The sequence below is a fragment of the Poecilia formosa genome, unplaced genomic scaffold, assembly GCF_000485575.1.
Source record: "Poecilia formosa unplaced genomic scaffold, Poecilia_formosa-5.1.2 Scaffold94, whole genome shotgun sequence".
Classification (NCBI taxonomy): Eukaryota; Metazoa; Chordata; class Actinopteri; order Cyprinodontiformes; family Poeciliidae; genus Poecilia; species Poecilia formosa.
In genome coordinates this window covers 676,846-688,844 of record NW_006800033.1, presented here as the reverse complement: position 1 = coordinate 688,844, position 11,999 = coordinate 676,846, and the positions used below count along the sequence as shown (strand labels likewise).

General features: G+C 40.2%; 1 protein-coding gene across 1 annotated transcript; it reads right to left on the bottom strand.

The window, feature by feature from the left end:
• Nucleotides 1-88: 88 nt before the first annotated feature.
• LOC103142257 (SH3 and cysteine-rich domain-containing protein 2-like) lies at nucleotides 89-11,317 on the bottom strand. Its single transcript, XM_016674332.1, has 2 exons — nucleotides 10,610-11,317; nucleotides 89-798 (listed from the first exon to the last, which is right to left on the bottom strand). The coding sequence occupies exons 1-2, from the start codon at nucleotides 10,694-10,696 to the stop codon at nucleotides 256-258; spliced, it is 630 nt and encodes a 209-aa protein (XP_016529818.1). The 5' UTR covers nucleotides 10,697-11,317; the 3' UTR covers nucleotides 89-255.
• Between the last annotated feature and the right edge of the window lie 682 nt (nucleotides 11,318-11,999).

Sequence of the window (11,999 nt, the reverse complement as noted above, 5' to 3'; positions counted from 1 at the left end):
TGCACATTTCTGGACTGAGATGTCTGATGTTGTTCCTGGGATCTGTTTGAGCCACTGCTCCAGTTTGGGTTTTTATATATATGTGTGTATATTAGAACGCTGCCTGGATTTAAGTAAAATTTTGCAACAATAAAACTCATGGATGAGGTTTGCGAAAGAGGTTCAGGTCAAACTGGAATGTAACTCAAAAGCTGCACAAAACATATGAATTTTTTTTCAAAATTGTTTGCTAATGCCTGCTGATCAACTTCCCTTTTACCTCTTGTGATGCCACTGACCTGAATACACAAAGCAGAAAGACCAGTTTCGTTTCTCAATGTTCATTTTAACCTCAAAGTGAACTGTTGAACATACATTCCTACACCCCCTGCCCCAAATGATCATCAGTCTGTGCCAAATATAGCGACATGGAATCGTGTAATCTTGTGGGAACAGCTTTTGCACCTTACCCACTATCATGTGCTTGCAGTGCTGGCAGTTGGTGGGCTTCCGAAAGATGTGGTCCTGAAAACAGTGGTTAATCTGAGCTCGGGGAGGCTTTGCAGGCAGTGATGGAGAAAGGCTGAGAGACGGTGAGTGGGAACAGATGGAGGGGTTGGGGCTAAGAGACGGTGAAATGGAGGGTGAGCGTTCGCCAACGAGAGGGGAGCCTGGTGGCAGTGGGGGAGAAGGCGGTGGTGGGTCAGTGATAAAGTCGGCGGGCAGGCGAGCGTCGCTGTAGGACCTCTGAAAGAAGTTCTCCACACTCTTGCTGCGCATCATGGTCTTGAAGGACAGCGAGCGTTTCAATCTCTGGAGCTGCACACATTGACGAAGACAGGAAGGAAAACAGAGGGTAAAACACGAGCTGAGCAGGAGGCAATAACACATGCTGAATGCACCCTCAGGACAGCACAAGCAATATCCCAGCATCCATAAACAAAACGCCGCGCTCGCACCAGTTCTCATTGGGGAAATGGGGTGACTCATTGCGCGCAATATTACCTCATGTGAATAAAATATTAATAGCGAAGTTTCAAAGTTCTCCTAAGTGAGACAAAGTGTTCCTCATACGATTGGTTCATGGTTAAACAAGATAAGCCAATTCTCTTTATGACCACCTGCTGTTATATATTGAACTCTGCTGCGTGTAAATGGTTTTTCTTCAGTAGTGGTCAAAGGGAGGCGCCGTCATTAAACGAAATGGGTTTACGCAGTGTTATCATGTGTTAACAGCATGTCCAAGTGATGCCGCTGGTACAACTGATGACATAAAAGGTTTGCACTGAGGCTAAATCAAAACATTACCGTAAAACTGTGTTGTGTAAAAGTCTTTCCTAAACCCTCACTTAGCAAAATATTCCTAAAAAGTTTTGAATTGGTGCCAAATGGGTTGTGTTTTTTTAGGACTTTCACCGCTTCCTTCACTTGTTTTAAGAAAAAAAATTAAAAAGAACCAGTTTTAAGTCACATCTTTTGGCACTTTGTTCCAACCAGCTTGTCATAAATACATTCTGATTACATTATTTTTTTTCTTTTACATCTTTTACTAACATTTACAGTAATTCACTAAAAGTTGAAAAGACCTGCAGCAGTTGATAGATTATTACGTTTTGGTTTTCAGTCTTTTGATTCTGGTTCCTAAACCACATAATTTAAAAACAAATAATCAATCTTCTTTTGTCCTCCACTTTCCTCATTGTTCTAAACAAATATTAAATAAAACATCTATGAAGAACCTCCAAGGAGAAACATTGATTAATACCATTTTACAATAGAACAAACCCTTGCTCCTTTGAAGTAATTTTAAAAGAAATATGCCATATAAAACTTTGCACAAGGTCTAACAGAACAAAAAGACATAACTAGCTGTTGCTGTATTTCAAAAGCCACAAAAACAGAAAAATCCTACATGAGCTGCAGCTGCTTGGCATTGATTGATGGATGGACGTTTCTAGGAATTTGCCCGCAGCTTTGCACGCATATGCTCATGATGCGCACTGACATGCCGCTTCAGTCAGCGAGGAAGCTGTCCTCTTGAAGAGGAAGAGTGGCGTTGCACCCACACACACTCAAACAGACAGACGGACACACAGACAGAGCAGAGCAATCAGAGCAATGCAGACGCTATGTGCGCAGATGCGCCGTCTGTTTGCGCTCGTTCTGCTCGGTGCCAAACTTAATCACTTTACGGGGACATGTTGTTTGCAGCTCGGTGTGTCTGGTAATGAGATATGAAGACAGTTTGTCTATTTAAGAGTATGCATCTGTGTGTGGGACACATGGAGGCAAACGCACAGAGACTAAAGAGTGAGTGCATTTGCTCTCTCCATATGTTTCCTGCATAATTTCATTTGGATAATATAACCTCATTAGATTAAACCGATGAATACTCTGCTTGCCGTGAACCGCTACAGCTCTGTTTGCACTTAAGGGTTTGCTGCTCTTGGCGGCCCTTTGTGGCTCAAACTTTGAAATTTAACCCAGGTATTTTTAATGTGAATTCATAGGAAAATAAGATTTCTCCTCGTTACCATCATGTAACTCAGGTAACATGAATCTTAATTTTATTTTCGCTGTCTTTTAACAAATGTCCAACCAAGGACTGGGTTTGCAAATTAGCCCGTGACTAGAAAACCTACGTACATTACAATGGTTGCTCTGTTTTTATCATGAAACATTGTTTAATGTGCTGTTCTTGACTAAATACATTTGAATTGCATGCGTTTGATGTGTCATATTCACATGTACATATGTGCCAGCTGCTAGCATGTGCTTGTTCTAAATGAAAATCAGCACTTTCTTCTTTGAGTTCCACTTTTAACTTCCAATGATTCACTTCCTGCTAAAGAGCCCCCTGGCGGCTGAAGAAAGACCCACAGAAAAGCCGCACCGGGCCGCATGGTTCAAAGCGTGGGAAAAAAGTAGCGGCTTATAGTCCAAAAAATACGGTACTCATTTATTCATGTCTGTCCATTAATTTGTGTGTGTGTTTCCATCTGCATATTTATCCAAGTCTGTTAAAAAAAAAAAAAAATCTCTTTCAATCTCAATTTATTTCTTTTCACTTTGTGATTAAAAACTGCAGATTTTTCCCCCTTACAGTGCATTGTTGGTTATAATTTGATTTTCATTTTCATGCAAACAACTGAAAGAAAACAGAAACAAAGTCTGTTCAAAGTGGTTGTTACTGATTGCTCTCGTTGTTGCCCCAGCCTTATTATTGATGCTTAAACAATTAATTCAATTCAGTTGATCTATAAAGGGCTAATTCACAATAAAAGTCGTCTCAAGGCACTTTGTCAGACAAATGGATCTAATTTATATACACAAAAATCCACAGAGAATCTGTGGGTGTAAATAAATCACTCCCTTCCAGCCATCAGTCAATGTTTTTTTTAAGTCTTTAATATTTTTATTTATTGCACTTTTTTTCTCTGACTCTGTCTATTTCCAGCTGGAGCCAAGCTCATAATCAGAGCAGTCGAGTGGTAGCATAACAGCTCCGGCTGAAGCACATGTCTCAATTACTGTCAGTGTGCAGCTCTAAAAAGCCTTCCCGTTACCCTTCATTTGAGCATTATGTGAGCGGATCCTACTATGGAGTCCGAGCCAGAGTGACCTCACGCTCCAAAGAGAGGCATCGCTGCACCATCTCGCATGAATCTCTGTGACAGGTGAGAAGCTCACATGGTAAGAAGAGAGATGGGTTCAGAGGAGGCATTTAACACGTGAATAAAGTCGCTGTGGCAAAGCCGTGTAACTCGATTTCATACAAATCAAGTCAGCTTTTTGAATGTAGCCAGTAATAGAAAGGTTTTCAGGCACAGAAACCAGAGAGGGTGATTCTTGCTGATGATACCAGAGGGGGGAAATCATCAAATTTGTCTTATTTTAGAAGAGAAACTGAGGTTTCAAATGCATGCAATTTAGAGCCGGAGCCATTAGGAAGGTGCATGTTTCCCCTTACAGTACTTTTAGACACCGCATCCATCTTTTACACAATCAGTGGCCAAAGTCAAAGAGCCACAAATGACAAAGTAATGTTTCCTGCACTTTTATCTGTAAAGCAACAATTCCTGCATCAACCAGTCTTTTGTTGTACGAAACAAAAGCCCAGATTTACTTGGACTGCTCCGCTTCTGGATTTAGTTCCACTTTTTGCACATCTTTTCCACCTGGTACAATTTTTCATCTGAGGACCACATTTAGTGGTGCAAACGAACTGAACAAGTAGAGATGTTAACTATTTGCAGTATGCGACGTGCCTCACAATGGATCTGGGAGAAATTACATTCAGTAAATTTCCAAATACAAAAAAAAAAATACATATACATGTCTGCTTTGTTTGAGAATCCTGCCCTTGGCAATCAGTGTAATTTACATAAATATGAATGAAAGCAGGCAATTTTAACATAAATGAATCTAGAATGTCTCATTCAAAAACAGGAAGTCTGAGTTTGGACAGTGTATAGCTCCCAAAAGAAAGGGGAAAAAACATTAGGGGCAGGTCTTCTTATTAGTAAATCATTAATCAATGCGTTAATAGCCATTTCATCTGGTTTAGGGTCCTACGGTGGTGGAGCCGATCCCAGCAGTAAGATAATTTTGTGGTCCAGTAGTTGCTTCTAAAAGCATAAAAATCACCACAAAAATACCTTTATTTTATTCTTCTGTCACAAAAAGTCTTGATGCTGAAGGGAATCTAAGTTCTCATCTTGCAAGAACTGCATGAGTCCACCACCAATCACATACAGTACTCACATGTTTTCAGTCTAAATGTCAAAAATCAAGGCTCTGCAAGAAGACAGCAGAGTCTGAACATCCATAAATCAATAATAAGACTTTTGCCGAACACAGACATGAGCGTCCGTTAAAATTTAATGAGCTCAGACCGAGATATTTATGGAATGTCTGGATGTGTCTAGAGGTCACAACTGAACAATAAAGTGTTGATTCTATCAGGAAGGTGCCGACGTAAACAGCCTTTCTCCACAACATACTGACGGCTTTCAGAGATCTCTGAACTGCGGCACATTTTATTCATTGAATGTTGAATCGACTAACTCTCACACAGTTTTCATGTGCAACTGCAACATTAAATGCGCACAAACAAATGCTTTCCCTGTTGACGTACCGGTCAATTTTTGTTGCCTGGTTGAACGTCTTTTAGAGAATGTTGAAGCTCTCACCCCCCGGTTTTCAAATTTCTTCATTTCATATTTCGAAATATCAATCTCCACTTATAAAATGTGGAAATATCCCTCTCTGTGCCATTGGAAGAAAAGTGGTGGTTCAGAATATATTGGGGGGGAAAAGAAGAACCACTGGAGCGGATATACTCCTCCACCTAATCCAATTAGAACAGCATAACGTCCAAAGTGCTTTTTATAAGAAAGTCCTCTTATCAGTGTATACAGGCAGTAAAGTTCCCTTTAACCAGCCACAGTCAAATACGTGATCAACATCACCATGTCCGACCTTGTTCTAAGTGGGGATATTTCAGCCTTAAGAAACCAACTCTGGTGTAAATGTGCTGTGAAAGACAGTCTCCTGGCTCACACCAATTCTAGGTCAGTGGAAGAATATGTAGATTAAAGGGAATTATATCTCTAAAGTAGGACACAAAGAATTTTAACTTCAACCTGTGAACACAAAACCCAAAACATACCAACGTTTCTACAAACGTTCACCTATTATAAAAAAAAAAAAGAAAAAAAAAAAAGCTTCCTTCAGAAGAAAACAGTGTGTGGACTCATTCCGTGTCCTAAAATTGGTTATTATGCATGACTAGATGGCAGATTCCTGCTATGAATATGAGATAAGCAATGCATAATCACTGGCTGCCTCCAGTGTTCTTCTCCTATCACAAACGCTTGTACACATGCGATCAATCAAGCTCATTCACGCAGAACCACACACACACGCACACACACGCACACACGCACACACACACACACATGCAATCTCTCTCCATCGACGTTTCAAGGAATGTTTAATGGAGGAGAAACTGATAGCGCCAAGTATCTTTTCTGCCCTTCTGACCTAGACTCCAATATTTCAGAGGCTCACACCTTTATTGTAGTGTCAAATCAATAACGACCACAGCAGTGAAGGTGCGATCATTAATTAAGAAAGACCTTGGCCTCCTTCAGCTGCCAAAGAGGATTATGAAAATGTGATCACAGTGCTGTTTTTGAGCTTTCACATCAAGTTGTCTCTGCTGAGTTAACCTTAACCTGCTCAGTCGATGCACTTAGTTTTTTTTTTTCTTTTTATCTAAACATTCCCCAGGTTGAATGACGCATGCGGAAAATTGAAAATGTGCCGACGTGACATGTAAAGCACGCTCGAGGTCGGCACATGACACAGCGATATCACGCTGCAGCCCTCCCTGACTCACCACCTGCATCAGTCAAACTCAGTGTCGTAGTCACTTCATCCGGGGAGGAAGTGAAGTGTTCGTTAACGAGATCTGAAGGGAACTTAAAAGAGCGTCCTTTCAAAGAGCCGTTTGATTCGGTGGCAAACTCTGGAGATCAGAAACTGAAGTCATCTGTGTGATGCAGGTAGATCATTAGCAACACCTCAGCTGAATGACTGAATACTGCACTGTTGTAGGGCAAGTTTCCTTCCCCTCTTTTTTTTTTTTTTTTTTTAAAGAATAAAGCTAGACCTTCATGAGGTCTCTGGATTCCCTTGGAGCCAACAGAGTTCTGCAGGCGTTTTTGGTCCCTAGAGCTTCCAGAAAATCCAATTTAATTCCACCGGCAGCACAGAGAAGTTTGTGGTCTTTAGTGTCATGTCTCAGCAGCTACTGGATGGGTTGCTGTGAAATTTGCAACAAACTTTAAGGTAGCCCTCAGGAGGAATGTAAGGGTTAGCGATGCTGCAACAATTTTTCATGCACACACATACACACAGAGATGGAAAGTGTGTGAGATGAAATTGGAGTTTGTGTGTAAAAAGATTGCTAACTTAACTTCAATTAACAATTTGTGCAAATTATACAATTTATTCACAAAATTTAGTTAATGGAAAATGAATTCAAGTAGTTTAATATCGATTTGGGGTTGTTTAAATATTTTTGGAAGGGGATTTGTCACAGTCAAAGTGCTTTAATTAATATTTCATCTTTCACCATTTCTAGATGCTGTAAAACTTTGTTAGCCTTACGAAAACATACAGTGCCAGCAATGTATTTTCTTATGAGTAAAGTGATCTTCTACAGACTTTGAATGCCACTAGAGAGAAGTCTAATTTTAATGATTGTAATTACAATTTCATGTAATTTAGATTTGGAATTGTAACCAATAGTCACTTTCACACATGGTGAATGTCCTCCATATTCTACCACCGAGCCAGCTGTGCTGAAAGGCTGTGCTCAGTGTGAATTTTTTTTAAAAAAAATGAATAAATATTCTAGAGTGCACACTAGATAATTTGTGAAATTATCGTAATTTGGCGAGCAAGCTGAGAATAAAACAATGGGCCAATCAACTGGAGAAATGGGCAAACACATTTGCTATTGTTGTTGACAGTGGTCAAAAACTCCCAGGCGTATTATTTACATGAGGAGAAAAGTGGTTTACCTGTTCTCACACTCCTCTCATGAAACGCTCAAATGGCATCAAGTACCCTGAGAGACCAAACAGCTCTCAACACGGACCAACATCACTGGCTGCTGTGCTCACATTCCTGCCAACGTTGGCAGCACATTGTTGGATGCTGCAGAGAAAGTCCACACTTTCTGACTGTCCTCTGAATCGTTTTGGCAGCATACACAGCTGTCCTTGATTTTTTTTTTTCTTTTTCTTGTCTTTTTTGATATCCATCTATGTTGGAATTTGCTGCTGGTGGATTTCTCAGAGCATCTGCTAGTGGAGCCTCTCTCTGCCAGTCTTTTCCTGTCCAATTAAGACACGGACACATGTCTGAGTCTGATTAGATTACTTCAAAATTACCTCCTGTGGATGAGATTTATATTTCAGAAATGCTCCTGATTAGGTGTTTTAAATAGACATGGGGCTGCGACTTTAACAACGCATATTATTTCAACCCTGACAGATAATTTGCAAGTTTTCCACAATAAACTCCATTTTGTAGGTACAGATTTAAACTGAAGTGCCAATCCACTTCAAATGAGGTTACAAAAGAATAAATACTGCAATCTAAACTCTGCTAGGTTATTTATTTTTACTCAAGAGTCAATCTCCTGCTTTTGTTTTGGACTTTTTTTGTTAGTTTTTTGTCTTAACTTACTCAGGACTTTAAAATATGATGCTCATAACATTTTAATTTTTGGTGTCCATGACTCTGCCCTCAGCCGCTGATGATAGCGGTTCTTCTCTCTGGTCCTACTCAAAGTTGGAGCCAAGATAGCTAGCACCAGGGTTATCAGTTCTCATGCCAGAGTTTTTGGCGGTAGAAACTGAAAAAGCTGGCGTAAAACACGCACTAGCACCACATCAGCACTGGAACTGGTTTGGAAAAACTGGAACTGGCAGGAAAAACACCAATAATGAGACAGTTTCTGTTGGACATTTTTTCTGTGAAAAGGGAGTTGCCCTCTCCCACTGTCACTTCATATTTCGTCAGGATGAGGGATTGCGGCAGCATGAATGACTCGTCAATCTGTTGGTCTCGTTTTGATAACTTTTTAATAGCTGGCATGAATCTGAATATACTATATTATAATTCAAATTTAATTTGTCTACGTAACTGGATGAAATTAGGATGAAATAATTTCAACTAGTGCCTTGAGATGACATTCGCTATTATAAGCAGAGCTGTAAAAAAAAAAAAAAAGCATTTGCCTCTGCAAAGATTCCTTCCATTTTTGCTGTTTTTTTGGTTAAATTTGCAGGTTCAGATTATCATGCAAATTTAACAGCAGACAAAGATAATATAGTAAATGCAAAATCCACTTTTTAAATTATGGCTTTATTTATTATGCAGAAATAAATGAGTAGAAAGAAATATTTTACATCAGTATGAAAGAATTTTGACCCACAATTCTTTGCAGGATTGTTTTAATTCAGCCATATTGGTGGGTTTTTGAGCACCACCTGCCTTCTTAAGATCACGCAACAGTGCCTCCAATGAGTTTAAGTCCAAACTTTAACTAGGCCATTTCAAAACCTGCTGTCAGACAGGCTTAATTCTGTGATTTCCTGGTCCCACAAGGCTGATACTCAGGCCTGGGTGTGGCTGGTTACAGAAATTAAAATAATGTTTTCAACCAGTTATTTCATGGGGTTATTACTTTTTCAATTAGGTCCAAATTAACTTGGATATACGCTTTTTAAAATGCTATTTTATTCATTTAGGTTATCTTTATCTGACACTAAAAATTTGCTAAAGTGTGACAAAATGCAAAACCAGAACAAGTCTGCAGAGGATAAATACTCATCTCCCACTTTACACTGAATTAAAGTGAATTTCAAACAAAGCAGTGGAATTCAGGCAAGGCCTCATTAATCAATGTGAAGAATGGATACACTTAACAAAATCCATGACTTTGTCATTAAAGATATAACGTAGTTAAGCCAAAGCCGGCATTGAGCTCATCTGAACACCAATCGGTTCTGCCTGGAGTCGAATCACCGATGATTTCCTTTGGTCTCAGCTGGCGAGGAGGTTGGATATAGAGCGGATCGCCCCGGAGTGAGCACAGTTAGCTGGCAGCAATGTCAGCTTCTCACGGAGGACATCAAATATTTAGATGCAGCACAGAGCATCCAGTGGAGTGTCTGACTGCATTGCTTCGGAGTGTCACTTTGCTTCAAAAGTGCAGCCTGCAGTGTTTGTGCGTGGGCATCGGGAAGAGGCATGAGGTGGAGACAAAGACTCCACTCAAGGGAAAGTTGTGTCCATGAAGCAAACTAATGAGCCAGTGTTCTGCCATTAAAAAGCAGGCAAGGGAAAGCTTTCACAGCTCCACGTCTTTGTTTAAACAGTTGAGTCAACAACTCAAATGGCATCACAGGCACTTTATAATGAGTCCAGGCTCCTGACAGGTAGGCCTATGTAGAGGGGAAAAAATGATCTCCAGCTGCATATTCAAGTCAAAATCTGCACTTTTAAAGCTTTCGCTTTGTGCATATTCCTGTGTGAGAAGTGAGAGACTGGATAATTATTCAGCAAAAAAAAGAAAAAAAAAAACGTAGTCATGCACATGCAGAAGCTTTCAAGGTTATCATTGAAAGCTTCTTTAGCTATTTGTACCAAGAATATAAAATTAAAATACCTATAAAAGAATAAATAAATAAATAAAAATTGAACCGCGTGTGTGTGTTGAAGAAACGTACAAGAGAGAAAGTGACATCAGACGTTACGTGGGAGATTACGCCTAATGACGCAGGCATAAGAATACAACTGCATTTGTGAAATGTTGTCATCCCCATTTCATAATCAATTATAACAGCTCTGAAAAAATAAAATCAAATAAAAGACGCTACAAAAAAAAAGCATGATCAAACAAATGTCACTATTCAGCCAATTCCCATCGGATGGGGGGAACAGTTTGCAAAGTTTTGACTGAATTTAAGTGTTTGTCCTTTTTTCCACGTTTCGAGAGGTCACATACATCATCTGAATAATAAACGACTGAGGAATTTGCGCAACTTGCCTTGGATGTCATCGGCTGGATGGGCATGTTGTTTGGGGAGCGCTGGAGCTGCGAGTCGCTCTCCATCTCACTGTTCTCAGTCATCATTGGTACCGAGCCGGAGGAGGTCGATGCAAGCAAGAATACAAAATAATAATAATGAAAAAAAAAAAAACTTTTAGCTCCTCAAACTGGTTTCAGTCGGCGGGGTACTACTGCTTTATAAGAAACACCGGCAGAGAGCAGATCCACGTCAAATGGAGAGTGCGCACTGCTGCTGCTGCTGCTGCTCCTGCGAGGTGACTCTCCACACCAATCACACGCTTATTGGGTAAATTGGAGACTGGTGCAGCTTATACACCAGCTGCTTGTGCTTTATTTGTATTCAGGCCATGCGGGGACATGCGTTCAGCAAAAGGCTCTGTCTCCTCTCTGCATTGCCCCGTGGATCGTCCTCCGGCGCGCACCAGAAAGCTCCAGTGTGGCACCAATTCCGTTCTCCAGGTGCCAAAAATCAGCGCAGTCTTGCGGTGTGAATCTCAAATCTCAAAACATTCTTTAAAAAAAAACCCAAAAAAACCCCCAAAAAAACAAACAAAACACACATACAAAAAAAGAAAAGACTCCTCCGAAAGATTTAAGGCGATCAACTGGCTGAAGATTCAAAGCGAACTCTGCAGTTCACACACAGACATAATTTTAAGCGCAATCCGAGACACGCCTTTCCATGCGTCTGAGGCGCACGATTGGCGGATTTCAACCCTCCATCAGGGCTCATTTCATAGAGAGATCATTTATTTTGAAACGACATACAAATTTTAAGCCAATTTGCCAACAGCACATTGGCAAATTGGCTTGTAGAGTCTTGAATGTCTTGTACTATAGGCAGAATTTTTTTTAATTAAAACGTCCATGGTCATTTTAGTTATGTTAAACCAAATTTGCTTTGGGTCCTCCATTAATACTATATGCCATATTCGAAGACTAACAGCGAACAACACATAGTGCAATTTACACTCCACTAACTCCATGTATTTTATATGTGGCAGCCCAAAACAAAATCGTCTATAATTTTATACCTCATTTTTACCAATAAAATCTGAAAACTACTCTGTGCAGTTTTATTTTATTCCAACAGCGTTCCATACAGGATTGCCCTGTGCTTGGCTACATCCATCTCCCTTCAACTCTGATCAGTGTCTCTGTCAGTGCTGATGAAAGGTCGCTGCCACCATCATGTCTCACTGTGTGGGAATGATGTGTTCAGGATGGTTTTCAATTTGCCATTTTACATGTGGGCAAAAAAGTTCAGTTTTGTTCTCATCTTCCCAGCGCCTCTTCGTCTGCATGTTTTCTGTGAAGCAAACTGGACTTGTTTTTGGCTACATTTGTGAGGTGCACTGAGCTGTGG

Excerpts from the sequence above, each read along its gene's own strand:
- LOC103142257 (XM_016674332.1), bottom strand. The coding sequence starts at position 10,696 with ATGATGACTGAGAACAGTGAGATGGAGAGCGACTCGCAGCTCCAGCGC. Across the intron at positions 799-10,609 it reads TCCAGCCGATGACATCCAAG|CTCCAGAGATTGAAACGCTC; the intron begins GCAAGTTGCGCA and ends CAATGTGTGCAG.